This window comes from Labeo rohita, chromosome 2, assembly GCF_022985175.1.
Source record: "Labeo rohita strain BAU-BD-2019 chromosome 2, IGBB_LRoh.1.0, whole genome shotgun sequence".
Classification (NCBI taxonomy): domain Eukaryota; kingdom Metazoa; phylum Chordata; class Actinopteri; order Cypriniformes; family Cyprinidae; genus Labeo; species Labeo rohita.
In genome coordinates, this window is record NC_066870.1 from 20,639,157 (window position 1) to 20,658,079 (window position 18,923).

The window sequence follows — 18,923 nt, forward strand, 5'->3', positions numbered from 1 at the left end:
GTCTTCAATGCATAATGCTTGCTGCCAAAGATCTGAAGCATTCTAGGATAAGCCCACGCATGAATTTTTGTTATTAAAGCTATTTTGGTATTAGAGAAATGAAGTAAAAAACATGTGCCAGACTATAGGAGCCCAGCAGCTCTCATTATCACTTCAGGCTTTTCCTCTGGTTGTGGTCTTTCATGTCTAAACTTACACAACTCAGTCTCATTTTCCTGCTCTGCTGGATTCTGGTCTGTTAGCCACTATACCATGTGAATTGAATCTATTTTAGGAGTTCAACGTAGAGAGCAGGAAACAAAATTAGACAATTCATCCTGATTCACCAAGCTTATTTATCTTATTTATGTTAAACACGCCATTTGGACAACTACACTATCAGTCAAAAGTTTTTGAACAGTAGGATTTTAAAAAAAAATTGAAACTATGTAAAATAACCACTTTCTATGTGAATATATTTTTAAATGTAACTTATTCCTGTGATTTTAAAGCTGAATTTTTAGCATCATTACTCCAGATTTTAGTGTCACATGAACCTTTCAGAAATCATTCTAATATTCCAATTTGCTGCTCAAAAAACATGTATTATTATTATTATGTTGAAAACAGCTGAGTACAATTTTTTCAAGTTTCTTAGATGAATAAAAAGTTCAGAAGAACATAATTTATCTGAAATAGAAATACTGTATAACATTATTATGTTATCATCTCTTTTGATAAATTTAAAGCGTCCTTGCTAAATAAAAGTACTAATTTCTGTGTGTGTGTGTGTGTGTGTTTTTTTGATGGTATAGTGTATAATGTTATAAAAGCTTTTTTATTTCAGGTAAATGCTGATCTTTGGATCTTTTTATTCATCAATGAATCCTGATAATAATAATAATAATCTTTCTTGAACAACAAATCAGCATATTAGAATGATTTCTGAAGGAGTAATGATGCTAAAAAAATGTAGCTTTTTGTTTTAGAAGTTACATTTTAAAATATATTCAAATAGAAAACAGTTATTTTAAATAGTAAAATATTTCAAAATTGTGCTGTTTTGCTGTATTTTGGATCAAATAAATGCAGGCTTAGTGAGCAGAGGAGGCTTCTTTAAAAAACAAAAACAAAAAATCTTACTGTTCAAAAACTTTTGACTGGTAGTGTATGTACACCAAAAGTACACTTCAAAATTTTTATTTTGAATTTTTCAATTTATATAATACATTTTATTTAGTAAGGATGCATTGAATTGATCGAATGTGACAGTGAAGGTATTTATATAGTTATAAGATCTATTTGAATTAAATCCTATTCTTTTATAATTGGTATTCAGCAAATAGTCCAGACAAAATGTATTGTGGTTTCCATAAAAAATGTTTCTTGAACATCAAATCAGCATATTAGAATGATTTCTGAAGGATCATGTGAAACTAAAAACTGGAAAATGGCTAATAAAAAATTCTGATTTGCCATTACAGAGATAAATTAGATTTCGAAATATATAAAAATAGAAAATAATTATTTTAAATTGTAATAATACATCACAATATTACCATTTTACTGTATCTGTTATTAAATAAATGCAGCCTTGGTGAGCATAACTGGACTCATTCAAAACATTGAAAAGCTGAGACAAACTTGGACTGGACTTCTGTTTTATGATCGTGAAAATTTTATGATCTTGAAATTTTTATTTAAAAGATTTAAAATTGAATGCAATGCTTAGTAGATGAAATGTTTTAGAAAACAAATATAAATTCACCCCCATATATACATTTCTTTACAAAACTAAAAAAAATTATTAATAATTCAAATGGAGGACAGGATCGTGATGGAGCAACAGCCAACAAGAGTTTAGCTTACAAGGCCAAATGCTTAAAAAGCATCCCAGGATGCACCTTAGGGAGATGGATGATAGAAGCCCAGAGCTGTAATCTAGACAAAGGGTGGCTGCTTTGAAGAAACTAAAATAGTGTTGATTTAGTGAACATTTTAAAATTCCCATTCTCCCATTAGTTTCATTTCTCAGCTCTGGTTCACATAATTGGGCATACGTGTAGTATAATAATGATAGCATAAACAATTTAATGATAAAGTAGTCTGACCTTGCCTCATATGTGCATCTGAATGAGATAAAAAAGACTGCCAGCAGGCAGATTCATTATAAGCCAGTTTAATTCATCAGCACCCAGTAGTACCAAGTCTATGAAATCATGACACTTGATCTTCAGCACAGTAATTACAATAATTAAATCATGACTGTTGAGGGTAAGACCTCATAGTATGGCATGTTTACACACATGAGAAGGATAGATGTCGTTAACGTTGAAAGAATGTGAGGCACTCGCCTTTTATTTCTTTTAAAAGTAAAAGTTTGCTTAAGTTATGCTTAAGCCAAAAGATTTATGTTCTTAAAGGACAAATGAAAGAATTATGCACAGAAACATTTTCTGCATTTTGTTCCCCAAAACCAAAGTCATGTTTAGTGACCTAGCAGCGACATGTACTGTTGAGTCATGTTTTCATTCTTAATCATCTTTATGAAAAAGAAAGGTCAGATACAGGCATCAGACAGCTTTTAGCCTTTGGGCGATGTTTACTTCCAAGCCAAATCAACTGACAGGAAGAAGATGCAGTGGCGAGACAAGATTTTTTTTTTAATTTTTACATTTTTCATACATTTTTAAAAGTTCACGGTCTGAACATGTGGTGGTTACCCCCTGAAATAACTCACAGTATGATATAACATAATATGACACGGTCTTGACGAGTGAAAATATGTGCTAGCGTCTTTTTAAGCTCTACTCTTGGAAGGAATATTTCACTGTTTAACACTTAACACCCACATCATTCTCATACCTCATCACATTTGCATTTCACCTCCAAATAATGCTGTCTTCACAGTTTTTAATTGTGCCCATGGTAATAAATTACCTCCCGTTTCCATCCCGTTTCCGAGCCATGCTTTGAAAAATATATAAAGCTCTAAATGTTAAATCTTTAAAGTTCACTGTTGTGTAAGACAGCATCTTGAAACACACTGCCCTGCCATAAATGAAGAGACAACAAATCTGCATGGTGTCTATATCTTTTCAGTTTGTGCACATATTGAACTCTGTAGGCGGGTATTACTTTCATCCTTCCTAAAACTGCCCCCACTGAGGGACTTAATCAGATATATTTGAATATTATATAGGTTTACACTCTCATTACACAATTACTCTCGAATGCAACTTTTAAGATGATAGTCCCCATCTGAATCTGTACATGTAGTCTTAACTAGTGTAAACTCAATTGTAGATGACGTATGTATCCAAAACAAATGGGACTGATATATGTTGCATTACATGTTTTGATGCAAGCGTTTAATAATCAATTCATATGTGTACTGAACAAGATCGCAGTTTTTGACGGACAGCTGTTGTTCAGCACCACGGACAGCGTTGAGGATTTTTGGCATAGTTCACCCAAAAATGAAGTGGTTGCTGGTAGCCTTTGACTTCCATAGTATATTTTTCTCATACTATGGAAGTCAGTGGCTACCGGAAAATGTTTGGTTACTTATTCTTCAAAATTCTTATTATTCTTCAAAATATATTCTTTTGTGTTTAACAGAAGAAATTCAAACAGGTTTGGAACAACACAAGAATGAATAAACGATGACAAAATATTCTTTCTGGGTTGAACTATCCCTTTGCAAAATAAAACTTTTGAGTCTTAAAAGAGTTTTTAAATACATTCCTTGTGTTTATGACAGTATATTTACATTCAAGTAATATAAAAATGCAAGATATCATTGCTTGTCTATGCATTAAGCCAAACAACGATTAAAGAGAAATGGCTGTTTTTTTGTACTTACTACGCTCATATTGAACATCAAATTTATAAGGGTTATACAAATCAATAAAATGACAAGCACATAACAAAACACATTTCGTGCAAAATATGCTTCAGAATGCAAAAATATCATTGACGATAACAAACCACTCTTTCCCAAAGCAATATGCTGACATCAATAAGTCCAAATATTGTCACTGTCCTACTTTCTTTTGAATCTCACAAATGGTTAAATCCACGCACACACACACATACAAACTTGTTACATTTCTTCAGATCCTAACAATAAATAAAATAAACTAACGCATTCCACGTTCTCCCTGCTACCTTTATTTTTGAAAGCAGATACGGAAATGTCCCTTAGTCGTCAGTTTGGGCCATTTAAAGTGGTCTATATTCAGTTAAAGAGGGAAAACAAGAAAGCCAGAGAATGTGGAGTACTTCCACCCGCCCATGAGGTTTCCTCTCTCCAGTTTGAGATACAGTCTGTCTTCACGCTCCAGGTGAAGCAGAACGCCGTTACTCGCAGCCTCTCGGGTTACATCTTGATCACCGGCAAAAGCGGATATTATTGGGTATTCATTATGCATCAGATTGACCTAATGACACGGAAACACAAGATGTGATCAGATGCATTACAACAAGCCAGACAAACCTTTACTCCATAAAAATTATGTTTTAGTATACATTTTTAATTACTGATACGTAATACTGATATGTATGTATATAGTTACTAGCATCAATTTAATTTGTTACATACTAGAAAATAACAATTTGGTGCTAGTCACTGTTCTAATACGGGTAAGAAAGCAATCATTTTTCCAATTTAATTATATAGGGATTACGTGTTCATATTCTCTTGTGACAAGAAATCCAATTGTTATTGATACCAATTCCAATCTGATTATTTCTTAGGTACTATCACAACTGGTATCTATTTCAGCTTTTGAAAGTGGCTATTTAATCTATACAGTACGTATATATGAAATACAAATATCTGTCCCAAATGGTACTGGTAACATAATCTCATCTCACTAGTTACCATTTCTTTTTTATTTGTCATATGAAATGACTAGCCGGAGTAATACTTTAGAGTTTAATTAAAATCTTACTGGTAAGATTATATTTGGAATACAAACAAATGTCTAAAAAAATTAATACTAATGTCTATTCAGCTGGAACATACTTTTGTTCTGTAGCTATTAGGTTAAAGAATGAGTAGTTGTTAGTAAAACTTGAAAGGTACACAAACAGAAATTAGTAGTTAATTACTGCACTTGTGTTTTAGTGTTTTATATTTCAATGGGAAAAACGTTCAATTTAAGTTTGTTTGTAATTTGTTTTGTATGAAATACCCTGAATGTTACCAAACAGACTCACCTGAATTGTCTGTCGGTTGTAGACCTTCACAACGTGAAAACTGAAGCTGTAAATGCCTCGCCGAGGAGCTTGAAATACACTCGCCTTAAGATCGAAATGATTTCCAATGTTCACTAGTACCTGCGAAAATGTTTTTTGCTTAGTTAATGTATGTTTTCGGAGATTAAAAAAATGTTAAAGCCTAATCAACGCACAGAATATGCGTTGCCTAAATGTGAAAGCAGATTCTGACCTGATCAAAGTAGATTGTCATGGACTTGTTACTCATTTCTGATGGTTCATGGTTAGTTCCTCTGACCGCAGAAAAAGCCACTTTAGCACCAGCAGCCCGGACTGATATCCCAAACGACGAGGTCACTCCTCCTTCGGCGGACGGGTTCGAGTCACACACAACTAAACATTTTCCTTCCAAAACTACCGGTTCTGTGTCGTTCTGTCCGAGGGAAAACGCAACGCCGAATCCCAGAAGAAGGGTGGAGGCCAGCACGGCCAAAGATCCCGGTTCCCTGGCTCTCAACATGACTGTGGAAGACCTCTGAGCAAAAAATACTAACGAGCACTCTTAGGAGATCAGTGAAGACGACAGCACCTCTCCCTCTCCCTCTCTTTCTCTCACATACACACTCTCATCCCTCTCTCTCTCTCTCTCTCATCCACAGACACCGCGCGTACGCTTTATTTGAAAACGCCCTAAATTTTCACCATGTGCTAAAGTTTCCATTGCGCAATAGTCTCTAATTAATAGCTATAAGTTAAAAGGCAAAATGCATGTATTACAGCTAAACAATGCATAAGTAAAAAAGATAAAAAAATTTGAATAGACTTATTAATAATCGATTCTTTGACAACCAATCTAAACTGTATAAGGATAAACTGTTTATATGCCCCCCAAAAAACAACTGAATATTTAAAAGCAATGTATCCTAATATAATAAAGATCTTCTTATACTAGGTTATCTTATACTGAACTTTAACGGGTCTGCTCAGCATTTACTGATGGAAAATTAATTTTAATCTAAACTGATGTTCTGCAAGAGGTCAATGGCTGTCCACTGGTGACATCCTATTGTTTGGTGTTGAGGTGGTTCAGAAACTAATATGATGTGCTATTGCACCATCCAGTGGTTGTAAAGGGATATTAACGCATTACGTTACATAAAGAGAATTCAAAGTAGCGAAGTATTTAGCAATTCAAATTTGCATTCACACATGTAAAATTGGGTTAATTAAAATGCAATATGCGCAAAACTTAAGCCTAAATGACTAAATCATAACATAAATACGTGTAAAAGACTAGATAGTCATAGTCTGATATAACAAGTCCTTTGCCTTTTAGCAACACCTAGATTTTAAATTAAATGTATAATAGAATGTGCACGGCACAAAACGTCAACAGCTGGCAGTGTAAATCTTCTCATGTGACAGATTTTGTAGAGTCAGTTTTTACAGTAGGCCTAACAACTTCAAATCACTTATGGTAAGTATATGCATCAGCTTTGCATGCTGTTCAAGTGAGATTATAGCCCATTCTCTAATGCAAATTTGCAAATCTCAAATGACACAACCGCACATTCATATTACCATACCTTTTCAATTATGATTTTGTTCTTATGACAGACTGTGCTAATTGGATCACTGTCTCACTGAAAGTTGAGAGATTTAGCCAACGGAAGCAGGTTCTTTTGCAGTATTTCCCTGTGTTATGCAGCATCCATTCTTTTTTCTCTTTTAACAAGATGCTGATGAAAAGCAGCCCCACAGAGAATGCCAGTTTAGCAGAAGGCATTTGGGACCATATTAGTGTCTTATTTTTCATTTTTTCCTCCACATTTCTGTGCTTCTAGTTTCTAGTTCTTCCATTCTTGTTGTTAGGTGCATCTAATATGTAGCATAACAACGGAAAGTGAAACATAAAAAAAAAAAAGGTTTAATTTGGCAGGTTACCATTTGTCCAGATGCAACAAGACAGAATGTCTGTTCATGTCTGTCTCTGTTCCTGATAACCATAAACAACGATTGGTTAAAATACATACAAAATCAGTCTTCTTATTTTATCTGTGATTTGACTGTCTCACCAAGGTGGGTGATATGAGAATGCACAAACCCACAGTTCGTTTGTGAACCTGGAGCACAAAATCAGTCATAAGGGTCAATTTTTTTTTGGACTGAAGCTGAATAAATAAGCTGTCCATTTATGTATGGATTGCTAGGATAGGACAATATTTGGCAGAGATACAACTATTTGAAAATCAATTTGATATATTTATGATAGGAATTTTACAAAATATTTTCATGGAACATGATGTTTACTTAATATCCTAATGATTTTTGACATAAAAGAAAAATCAGTAATTTTGACCCATACAATGTATTTTTTGGCTTTTGGTACAAATAAACTAATGATACCCGACTGTTTTGTGGTCTGGGGTCACATTTTAATTTTAAACTTTTACACTTTTATTGCTAGTATTATTTCTGGAGTAGGAAATTGTAATAATGCACACATTACCCTATAATTATTTTTAAGTTTTGCAGGGCATTACAGTGTACAACAGAGCTTCACCAGGGTAAAAGGCCCCTTAGAATTGTTTATCCCAAAACCAGTGGTCTATGCAATGTGAAATTGCCCTGATCCATGAATTATCACGTGTAATCTTTTTTTTTTTCTTCATTCAAATTAAGTAACTAAAAATATCTTGCTATGTCATGTATATATTAAATATATAAATATAATGTTTAATTTTGATGTTATCAACCAAGTAGCCTAATCTCTTGGGAACAATACATACATGATTTCCAAAGTTTAAGCCATTTCTATATTTAATGTGTTATTCTGTTTGCATGTTCATACGAAAATTATCTTATGATTTTGGGAGAAAATTATTATTTTTTTTCCATTAAAAGTATGACCTAAAATGTTACTAAAAATATCTTGCTGTATCATATAAATATTAAATATATAAATATTTTCACAAATTTCAATAAAGAAGACCTTATTCAGATAGAAGCTATACTTTATCAAGAATGAAAACGGTGCTGTGTCATCAGTCATTATGTACTGTTTCAAGGTCACTGGAAACATTCTGTAAATACATATTATGATATACATAACATTATAGCCTGAACTGAATGTACCCATTACAGCCTTGTTTTAATTATCAAAAAATGGCGACTATACTAGCCTATATTATACAGAGTGTAATCAATACACTCGTGTTCTTTGACAAGTTATACTTGGAACTGGACTCAACTCAGACTTGGCACAATGTTTTCATTTTGCCCACATCACAGTGCCATATTTTAAAATAGGCTACACAAATTAGTATAGGCTGGTTTAGCAAGCCATGGGTTAACATCACCTGGACAAACTTCATCTGAGGCAGGGTACCGCATATAGAATATTCTGGCCAAATATAAATGAAGGGATCGTGTTAATCCACTCTTCGCGTCCGCGGGTCTTCTGTGCACTGAGGCGGATTACGCAGATGTGTTCAACCTGTTCCATCAAACAAGTGTTCAACTACAACCGTGAGTTCGTGGAATAGCGGCAACAGTTTTTGCGATGAATCTCACACAATTTGGATAGCGTCATTTAAGCAGCTCTTCTAAAGACGGACTGCTTTATATTGTAGTTATAATTTACCTCAGATTCATCCTTCGCCTCGCCACTTCCATCCGCATTTCATGGAATTCAAAGTTGAAACCCTTGGGGAGAATCATGGTGCCGCGGGTGAAACTGCTTGTTGGTAAGTAAATATCAAAACACTGCGCGAACCTATGAAAACGGACGTAAATATAATGTTTCATTTTATTGTTATCGACCGAGTAACCTCATGGGAACAATACATACATGATTTCCATAAGCCATATTCCTATATTTAATGTTATACTGTTCGCATGTTCACACGAAAACAAATATATCACTACACCTGAAGTGGCGATTACAACATATAAACATGCACTTGTAATAGTGCTGATAAAGTTGCACAGATCGATAGACACACAGACAGATAGATTACAGAGTATACTGTACATTGTAACTGTATTTAAACATTTAAGTATTGTATAAACATCTCAGACTGTTATTCATTTTAACAGTTGTTGCAAGTCTTGTCAATCTCGGATTTTCTGGAGCACCAACAGCACCACCAAAGAGAGCTATAGGTAATTATCTCTTCTTAACAATTACCTCTTAAACAAGAAGGGCTTTGTGATCTCATGCACAAGTAGTGTATTACTTGATTTGATTGTAGACTGTTTTATATATATATATATATATATGTATAAATAGTTTAATAAAGTAATGCTTTGTCTTTTCAGTTAAAAACAACTCAGGTGTGACGCCTGCAGGGTTGTGTGGTGCTTGGGTCAAAGAACCTGATGGAGGGCTTTTCACATCTCCTAACTATCCTGAAAAATATCCTCCTGACCGAGAATGCATATACATAATTGAAGGTTAGCGAGCATCCATTTAGATTTTAATCAGTAACATTTGCATGTCTAACTAGTGCTTTTAATTATGTCATAGCTTCTCCAAGGCAATGCATCGACCTGTATTTTGATGAAAAGTATGCTATTGAGCCATCGTGGGAGTGTAAGTTTGACCACATTGAAGTCAGGGATGGCCCCTTCAGCTTTTCTCCTATTATCGGCCGTTACTGTGGACAAGAGAGCCCGACCTATGTTAGGTCCAGCGGACGATACCTTTGGATAAAGTTTGTGGCAGATGGCGAATTAGAAGCCACTGGATTTTCAGCTCGGTACAATTTCACCCAAGGTAAGATTTTTGTGTTCTTGTCATCTGAAATATTTTTTATTCATTTTACAACTTGTTTTAAAATGTGGCCACAGGTTTAAATTACAATTTGAATATCAGATTTTGTGGTCTTTTTTGGACACTGTATCTATCCTGAAACGAAATGTATGTACAGTTATAATGTTGGTTTTGTACTGGTGGTTTATTCTTAGCAAGATCCTCCGTGTTTTGGTAAATGCTGTGTTCTGTGCTCAGGTCAGATGGCCCTGCATTTGTAGTGCAGGCACACATGCAGCAGCTGAGTGGGGGAGGTTTGTGATGTCTCTGATCCCAGTTAATGAAAGCTTGTCTTCAGAGGAGCACACTCAGTCTGCTCCATGTCCTGAGCTCTGTCCTCCCACTTCAGCTTCGCCAAATCCTTTCGCAAATCTACGGGATGGCCAAAATAATTTGCTTTATGCATTACTATTGGGTTGCAAACGGTCATAAGTCTTTCGTCAAGATATTTTGGAATCCATATTGTACATTATCAATGAATAGTCAAAGTCAAAACAGAAGTGTTTTTTTGACTGCTTGACCGAGGTTTGAGACAGATGTGATGTCTGTCTTGTCTAAAGTTGGCTGGTGTTCCTGATTATGTGATGTTACTTAAATTCTGATTACACTAGTGTTCATTACAGCTGCCTAATAAACACTGAACAGCAGTGCTAATCTCCTCTCAAAGCTAAATCCCGTCTTCTGAATTTGGTAATGAAGGAGGAGAGGACCAGCAATCACAAAATGTCCAGGACCCCTGTGAATTTTATTGACAACCCTGTAATGAAGGAAGCATACAAAATACATATATCCAGAAACCCAGTACTTATATTAGAAAAAGCCCAGCCAAAATTGTTATTGATTTACCTATTTTATTTAAACAAAACTAACATTTTTTAAATCTTAAAAAACAATAATACTTTTGTAACCACCAAGAGATGTAATGAATGCTTATGTTACAAAAAAAGGTTGCATAATGTATTCCAATCAATGATTTTAAATGCTGTAAAATATCATTCTGCACATCATACATCAGAGATTTATTAGAGTCCTACATGCATCCTGTTACATCAGCATAAAGAGTAATCTTAGCCAAGCTGTACCAGAGGTAAGAAAACATGAGAGGATTATTGCGAATCCCTAAATGATTTTAGATTGAAACCCTAAAGGACTTGGGTGAATTTTTTGGAAATTATAAATTAGATTTAGATAAACATGATAAACTGGCCAGAGCCTATTTACCTGTTTAAGCTTGTGCATGAATAAAAAAAGTTCAAACAGGCTCCTATAAACACACCTACATCTTATTACTTTGCTTTCTGTCACACTGGGCAACCTAATCTGTGTGAGGCTGGTGCAGGGATTATTAATCCACGTACGATCATGACTCAAGCCTCAGGACATCATTCTCATTCCCTAATCCTATGTGTTTCAGTTATTATGGTAAAAGAAAAAAAATTATTGTCCTGGGACAGAAGTTCCTCAAGGTCAGGGAGGGAAGTCAACAATGTGTTTTATTTATCCGTGTTTGTCTTTCAAACCATCAAATACATTTCCATCTGTTTTTAAATATTTTTTAATATTTTAATCATGTTCTTACAATTAAATAATAACATCTATACCCTACCGTTCAGAGGTTTGGGTTTAGTAATAATGTTTATAAAAAGAATTCTCTTAGGCTCACCGAGACTGCATTTATTAAAAAAATACAGTACATCTTAAGAAATATTATTTTAACTTGAAATAACTGTTTTTTTATGTATTTTAAAATGTAATTTATTCCTGTAATGGCAAAGCTGAATTTTCCGCATCATTACTCCAGTTTTCAGTGTTACATGATCTTTTAGAAATCGCTCTAATGTGCTGATTTGGTGCTCAAGAAACATTTCTTATGACTTTAAATGCTACAGTTCTTAAAATGTTTGTGTAAACCATAAACCATTTTTTCAGGATTCTTTAATGAATAGAAAGTTCAAAAGAACAGCATTTATTTGAAAAAAAAAAATCATAATGTCTTTATTTTCATGTTTGATCATTTTAATTTTGTTATCAGTTTCAGTTTTGTATGCTGGTGTCCTCACTCGCGTAACTTACTTTTCTAAACAAACCGCATAAAAATAATTTTGGATAAACAGTGTTTTTTAATAGCAAACAGCATGGCATAAACCAGCCTTTAAATTCACATTGATCTGTGAAGGTCTTTTTAACATCAAGAAGCCACCCGTTTTGATATTTAGGACAGTATTTTATGTTGCTTACGTGAATATGAAATCACTTGTGAGTTTGTGGTTTATATGACCTTGTAAACTAAACAGATTAAGGCCTTATAAAAATCCTTAATCACTCCCTCTCCTCTGCTTATTTTGCAGATCCTGAATTCAAAGACCTTGGAGTTCAACCACCTCTTCCTGGTGAGTGAAGTGTTTTTTTTTAATTGATCTCCTCTGCATAATAAAACCACTTCACAATGATATGTTACTGTGCTTTCATGTTGCAGTTTGTGAATTTGAGATGAGCGGGCCAGAGGGGATTGTGGAGTCCGTAATGGTTTCGAAAGAGGGCAAAGCGCTGCAGACAGAGGCTGTAGACTGCAGGTGGTTCATAAGAGCTCCTCCTGGCTCAAAGGTAAAATTCCATTAACAACTTTATTTAAAGGTGACATATTATGCTTTTGAAGATGTAATATTAATCTTAGGTGTCCCCAGAATGTGTCTGTGAAGTTTCATAATTCCCAAAATACCCCACGGATCTTTTATTATATAATTTCTAATTTGATTGGAAGCAGAAACAGGCTGTTTTCGTGCATGTCTCTTTAAATGCAAATAAGCTGCTGCCCCCCCCCTTTTTTTCCAGAATAGCTTTACCGCTCATAGCTCGTTTTGATTATCATGTCTGTCACACTGAAAACATGCATTTTAAAGCCATATCAGTTTAAACGTCTGATATGTGATAATATATATTTCTAAGCACACATGTCCGAAGCACGTGCACAGAAAGGGGCTGTCACACAGCATGTGAGTAATAAACTAAGGTCTTATTGCGCTTAAACTGCCAAATACACACAAGTTTATGTTAAAAATAGAGGTCGACCGACCGGTTTTGCCGATTAATCGGCACCTATAATTGATTGGTGGAACTATTGGTTATTGGCAAAAATCCACGCAGTAGTTTTTTCCGGGTTGGGTCCGTTGCTGGAGTGGCTGAGATGGTCGTCATTATACAGCAAAGTCCCTATTAATGGGTTTCAGTCATGTGACTTTTTTGTTGAGGACGCCATCTTTAGGACCTTGCATAGCCTTGGTGATTGGAACCAAAATAACACTTCACTAACAACAAAAAAACAATGTTTGTTTGTTTTTTTAAATATACATTAGGATACATTAGGATTAGATCCTTATTTACTGTCAAGCGAACTACTGACTCACCTGCCAGAGACTTGCCCATCTGCCGCACCCAGCCTGATACGCAATGGGTATAGGATTAGGGGTGTGGGGTAGATGTGTATAATATGCACACGAAAACCTAGCAAACACAGAACGTTTCTCTGTGGTTCCCATTTGGTTATTTTTTACCCGATTATTGCACTTAAAAACTGAAAAAGTCAGATTTTCATGATATGTCACCTTTAATGAAATCAAAGCCCAGTATGGAGGCCTAGGGCTGTTCTTATTATTCCCCACCATGAAAAATATAAATGCAAAGAACTCTGATATAAATGTGTCTTTTCCTGTATAGATCTATTTGCGTTTCCTGGATTATGAGATGCAGAACTCTAATGAGTGCAAGCGTAACTTTGTCGCTGTGTATGATGGAAGCAGTTCGGTGGAACACCTGAAGAATAAATTCTGCAGCACGGTGGCCAATGACGTGATGCTGCTGACTTCATTAGGTGTGATTCGCATGTGGGCCGATGAGACCAGCCGCAGGAGCAGATTCCGTATCCTCTTCACCACCTTCCACGAGCGTGAGTCATTCGATCGTTTTTTTATCCTGACACATTTCAGTAGCACATAAAGATTTCTTTCTAGCGTTAAAGTCGTGATTTACCTCTTATTTTAACTGCATATTTGGACTAACACATTATTAGTGCTGTACTGAGTCACTTCAGCAGTTATAGCAGCATGATATGGTGGTGTCTCATGTGGTTTCTTCTATAATTATTATCATTTTTCTCTGCTCTTCAGCTCCATGTGAAGGAGACTCTTTCTTCTGCCATAGCAACATGTGTATTAACCACACATTGGTGTGCAATGGTATCCAAAACTGTGTCTATCCTTGGGATGAGAATGGTTGCAAAGGTATATAATCAGAGGGAAAAAAGGGATATTCTAGCCAAAAATGAAAATGCTGTCATCATTTACTCACCCTGATGTCATTCCAAACCTGTATGACTTTTATGAGTTTTGTGGAACACAAAAGAAAATTTTTGGAAGAAGTAACTGCTTTTGTTCCTACAACAAAAGTCAAGATAAAAATAGCTGCAAGCAGGATTACCGGGGTTCAAGCGCTTTAAGGCATTTAAACAGATATAAAAAAACATTATTTAGCAAGCCTGTAACCACCTAAATCAATTATTTACATTTTTTTTGGCAAATCCAGGTAATTTACCTTAGAAATATTATGTTTTTTAATGGTTATGACTGTTATAGTGCCAGGTGTGGTCTGATCTCCTTAAAACTTTGCATGCTTGTTTAGAATCACCTGTCACATGTGCTCAGTAGGTTTTGAGTTTTCCTTTAGGCTTTATAGGATTTGGGTAAATTTGGCAAGACTCTCTTCTAAAACACCCTGTTATAGCTTCCCAAAGGGTAAATTTGAACATTTTTTTGATAATTATTGACCTAGAGTAGGGCTGTCCAAACTTGGTCCTGGAGGGTCGGTGTCCTGCAGAGTTTAGCTCCAACTTGCCTCAACACACCTACCTGGAAGTTTCTAGCATGCCTAGTAAGAGATATTAGCTGGTTCAGGTGTGTCTAATTGGGGTTGGAGCTAAACTCTGCAGGACACCGGCCTGAGTTTGGGCACCCCTGACCTAGACAGTCCAGAGAAACGTACTGCAGTGTTTTTTCCAAACTGAGTGAAAACCTAGGACTAGTTCGCAAAAGTAGCTTTTTTACATCTGCTTAATCATTTAACAAACAATTTGATTGACAGCAGTGGTTCTAGAGGCAAAGTTGTCTGGAATAAGTAGTTCTATCGTATGATATGAATATTGTGCGTATGTGTGAAAAACCGTGCGAAGTACAATCATTTACGCCTTTGAAAAATGCCCCCAGTGGCCGATTTCTTCCAATTTCTCACAGACCTTTTAGGCCATGAGTCAAATAGGCCCACAGAGTTTCGTTCTGATCGCGTCCGTTAACCTTGTCTATTAAGTGCTCAAACTTCATCTGCCAATGGCGGCCATGTTTTCTGAGATATGCAAACGTCCTGTCCTTTATAGACACTTGTGTCACTTTGGACCAAGACTGTACTCAGCGATTTGATGGGACAAATGTTTTTTATGTTGATAGAACAAATGTTTTTTGTTTTTGTTTTTTAAATGTTTTTTCCCTCTTTAGCACCACCAAGTGGCCAAGCTCTGTGATTTTTGTCCTGCAACCTTAGACTGAGCTCTACATAAGTGTTCTGAGTTTGCCACAGATATCTCATTCCATTCAGGAGTTATAGACATTTTACAAAAAGTGGCCCTGCCCCTTTTAAATGTTTTGGCATCCCTTTTACGACGGTGAGTCAAAAGTTAAATGTTTTTTGATAATTATTGATATTAACTCTCCAGAGAACCTTCCTGCACTGGTTTGGTTCTGATTGGGTGAAAAACCTAAGACTAGTTTGCAAAAGTAGGTTTTTCAAAAAAAATCCAAAGTACCCGAAAATTTTGCCAGGATCACGATCGAATCTGAGACATGCGTTTTGTCTGTCGTGAGCCATGGATTTCAACGGCATAAGACACTTGAGCCTGCAATTTACGATTTGGGAGTTATGAGTGATTTAGTATTTTAGATCGCTGTTGTATCCCTGTCAGGCTGATTGGGGCAAGACTTGGTGATATTGTTGGTGGTATGAGTACTACCATCCCTCCAAGTTTCAGGTCTCTACGACTTAAGGTTTGGTCTGCACAATCAGTTTTCTGTGGAGATTGCTGATCCTTGCCCATTCTAACAATTACAATAGGGTTTCAGCGCTACACGCTTGGACCCCTAAAAATCACAGATGTATTTTTCAGAATATCTTTTGTGTTTGTATATGCGTGTGTTCCACAGAAGAAAGAAAGTCATTCAGGTAAATGATGAGAGCATTTTCATTTTTGAGTAAACAACACTACATGTTCATGTAAATACACCTAAATATAAATAAGTACATTTTTGATAAATCAATACTTTTATTTAGCAAGGACACATTCATTTGATCAAAAGTAACAGTAAAGGCATTTATAATGATACAAAATGATTTCTTTATTACATGCATAATGGTTCCTACAAAAATATTAAAGGAGAAGTCCACTTCAAGGATTAACATAAAATGTACTCACCCCCATTGTCATCCAAGATATTCATGTCTTTCTTTTTTCAGTCGAAACGAAATTATGATTTTTTTAAAGAAAACTTTTCAGCATTTTTCTTAATTTAATGGACTGATATGGTGTCCTGATTTTGAACTCCCAAAATGCAGTTTAATTGCGGCTTCAAATGATCCCAAATGTGGTTGTAAATGATCCCAGCTGAGAAAGAAGGGTCTTATCTAACGTAATGGTCGGTTATTTTCATAAAAATAATACAATTTATATAGTTTTTAATGTCAAACGCCCATCTTGTCTCACTCTGCCTAAACTGTTTTTGTTCCAAGGCATGACAGTTAGTGTATGTCGAAAAACTCCCATCTCATGTTCTCCCTCAACTTCAAAATCGCCCTATATCACTGTTTAACCTTTTTTGTTAAGGGGGTTCTTTGCATGTTCACTTTGCAAAGACTGTGTCGGTACTTCTGCAGCGATGTAGGATTATTTTTAAATGATTTTTGAAGTTGAGGGAGAAAATACGATTGGAGTTTTTCGACATACCCTAACTGTCTTAAACCAGAATACACAGAGTTCATGGAGAGCAAGGCAAGAGGAGCGTTGAGAATAAAAAGTATTTAAATTGTATTTTTTTAATGAAAATAACCGATCGTTTCACTAGATAAGACCCTTCTTCCTCGGCTGCGATCGTTTACAACCACATTGGGATCATTTGAAGCTGCATTTAAACTGCATTTTGGAAGTTCAAAATCGGGGCACCATAGCCAGTCCATTATATGAAGAAAAATGCTGAAATGTTTTCCTCAAAAAACATAATTTCTTTGTTTTGGAAGTGGACTTCTCCTTTAAGCAGCACAACTGTTTTCACAACATTGGTAATAAGAATATATATATATATGTATGTATATATGTATATATATTGATCCCTCCCCCCTACATTTAAAACAATGTGCCAGATACAATATTTATGCTCCTTTCACACAGAAAAACGAAAAGCAAATATCCTGGACAGTCTCGACAACACTAATGTGACCATTATTGGTGTGACCTGCGGAGTGGTGATTATCCTGCTCACCGTGTCCATAATCATCCAAATAAAACAGCCACGGAAGAAGTACATCATCCGCAGAGATGAATTCGACCCCACCTTGCTGCACGAGGCCTTTGAACCCCCTCACTACGAGCTGTGCACGTTACGCCAAGCAGCCTCATCGGATGGTGAAGTTTTACCTGAGGACTTTCCCAAACTGCAGCGCACCTCCTCCAAATGCATCCACGGTCACCACTGTGGATCCCAGGTGTCCAGCACTCGTGGCAGCCGCAGCGATCTCAGCCTGCGAGACGCTGCAGCGATTCTCTCAGAGATGGAGCCATCCATACAACCTCCATTTCCTCTGCAAGTAACCCCTAGCGTCCGCAGGAATATTCTAGTGATGAAGCACAGCTACTCGCACGATGGGGCTGAAGAGTGCGACCTGGATGATGAACTTTACGATGGGCCCACCACCAGCCGTGGGCGAGCTGCAATGGACAGAACTGTGCATCGGTCAGTATCCAATGACTTTTGATGGTTTTCCGTGCACGTCAGCCCGCTTTAGGATAGATTGTTTCTTTATTGTCTTTTTGTAACTGTTTTATTTGTAGTAGTCATGCACTTGTTTATGTTTGTTGACAGACAAAGTTTCCTTGTCTAGTCACTTCATTTTCACCGTTTTGTATCCATAAAGGGTTATGGATCAAAAAAACATGAATATGTGAACCATTAAACTGTATTATTGTCAGTTTTCTTTTCCTGTTTTTGTATATGACTAGTCTTAGGCTGTCTAGTATATACAATTTGATGACTTTTATGTACTTTTTGTTTTATTCCTAATATTGAGAATGATATTAGGACACTCAATCATTGCATATGTTTGATGTAAATATCTTTAATTCGTGCTTTTTGGTTTGGGTATTATTTAAAACATGACATAAAGCATATTACTGTAATGGCTGTATTCACCATTGTTTATTTGTAATGTGGGACAGGCTTCTTGTTCCCTAAGATGTTTGGTTTGGTTTGGTTTGGTTTAATTTAACTGTGTTTTAAGTGTGACTTAATTTATTTGTATTTTCATTGCTTTTATGTCTATGTGCGAACATTTGTGCTTCTTTTATACTTTGTTACCCTTCATGCTCCAGTTTTCATTCTCATATCACATGACAGATAAAATTACAAACAACTACTGTTATTATGCTGTCTCATTTTATTGCATTTTAATATAAAATCCGTTTCCTTCCGTTCCGTTTCATGCCCCCACTTATTGGTAACATTTTGGAGTGGATGTAGGCATGTGGACATTTCTAATATTACCAACCTCGTCATAATAACATTTTTAAAAATATAAAAGTAGTTTTTATTACAACTGCCAT

At 35.7% G+C, this 18,923-nt stretch overlaps 2 protein-coding genes across 2 annotated transcripts; one reads left to right on the forward strand and one right to left on the reverse strand.

Moving 5' to 3' along the window:
• Window positions 1–2,142: 2,142 nt before the first annotated feature.
• On the reverse strand, window positions 2,143–5,850 carry cbln2a (cerebellin 2a precursor). The gene is made up of 3 exons (XM_051122127.1): window positions 5,435–5,850; window positions 5,203–5,322; window positions 2,143–4,421 (listed from the first exon to the last, which is right to left on the reverse strand). Exons 1-3 carry the CDS (start codon window positions 5,720–5,722, stop codon window positions 4,224–4,226), a joined length of 606 nt encoding a protein of 201 aa, XP_050978084.1. The 5' UTR covers window positions 5,723–5,850; the 3' UTR covers window positions 2,143–4,223.
• Window positions 5,851–8,654: 2,804 nt separating this feature from the next.
• LOC127175150 (neuropilin and tolloid-like protein 1) lies at window positions 8,655–18,681 on the forward strand. The gene is made up of 9 exons (XM_051126066.1): window positions 8,655–8,948; window positions 9,301–9,366; window positions 9,523–9,657; window positions 9,731–9,979; window positions 12,364–12,405; window positions 12,492–12,619; window positions 13,730–13,958; window positions 14,179–14,292; window positions 17,496–18,681. Exons 1-9 carry the CDS (start codon window positions 8,921–8,923, stop codon window positions 18,077–18,079), a joined length of 1,575 nt encoding a protein of 524 aa, XP_050982023.1. The 5' UTR covers window positions 8,655–8,920; the 3' UTR covers window positions 18,080–18,681.
• The last annotated feature ends 242 nt before the right edge of the window (window positions 18,682–18,923 follow it).

Excerpts from the sequence above, each read along its gene's own strand:
- cbln2a (XM_051122127.1), bottom strand. The coding sequence starts at position 5,722 with ATGTTGAGAGCCAGGGAACCGGGATCTTTGGCCGTGCTGGCCTCCACC. Across the intron at positions 5,323-5,434 it reads TGACAATCTACTTTGATCAG|GTACTAGTGAACATTGGAAA; the intron begins GTCAGAATCTGC and ends ACATTTTCGCAG. Across the intron at positions 4,422-5,202 it reads ACAACCGACAGACAATTCAG|GTCAATCTGATGCATAATGA; the intron begins GTGAGTCTGTTT and ends CCGTGTCATTAG.
- LOC127175150 (XM_051126066.1), top strand. The coding sequence starts at position 8,921 with ATGGTGCCGCGGGTGAAACTGCTTGTTG. Across the intron at positions 8,949-9,300 it reads GCGGGTGAAACTGCTTGTTG|TTGTTGCAAGTCTTGTCAAT; the intron begins GTAAGTAAATAT and ends TCATTTTAACAG. Across the intron at positions 9,980-12,363 it reads TCGGTACAATTTCACCCAAG|ATCCTGAATTCAAAGACCTT; the intron begins GTAAGATTTTTG and ends CTTATTTTGCAG.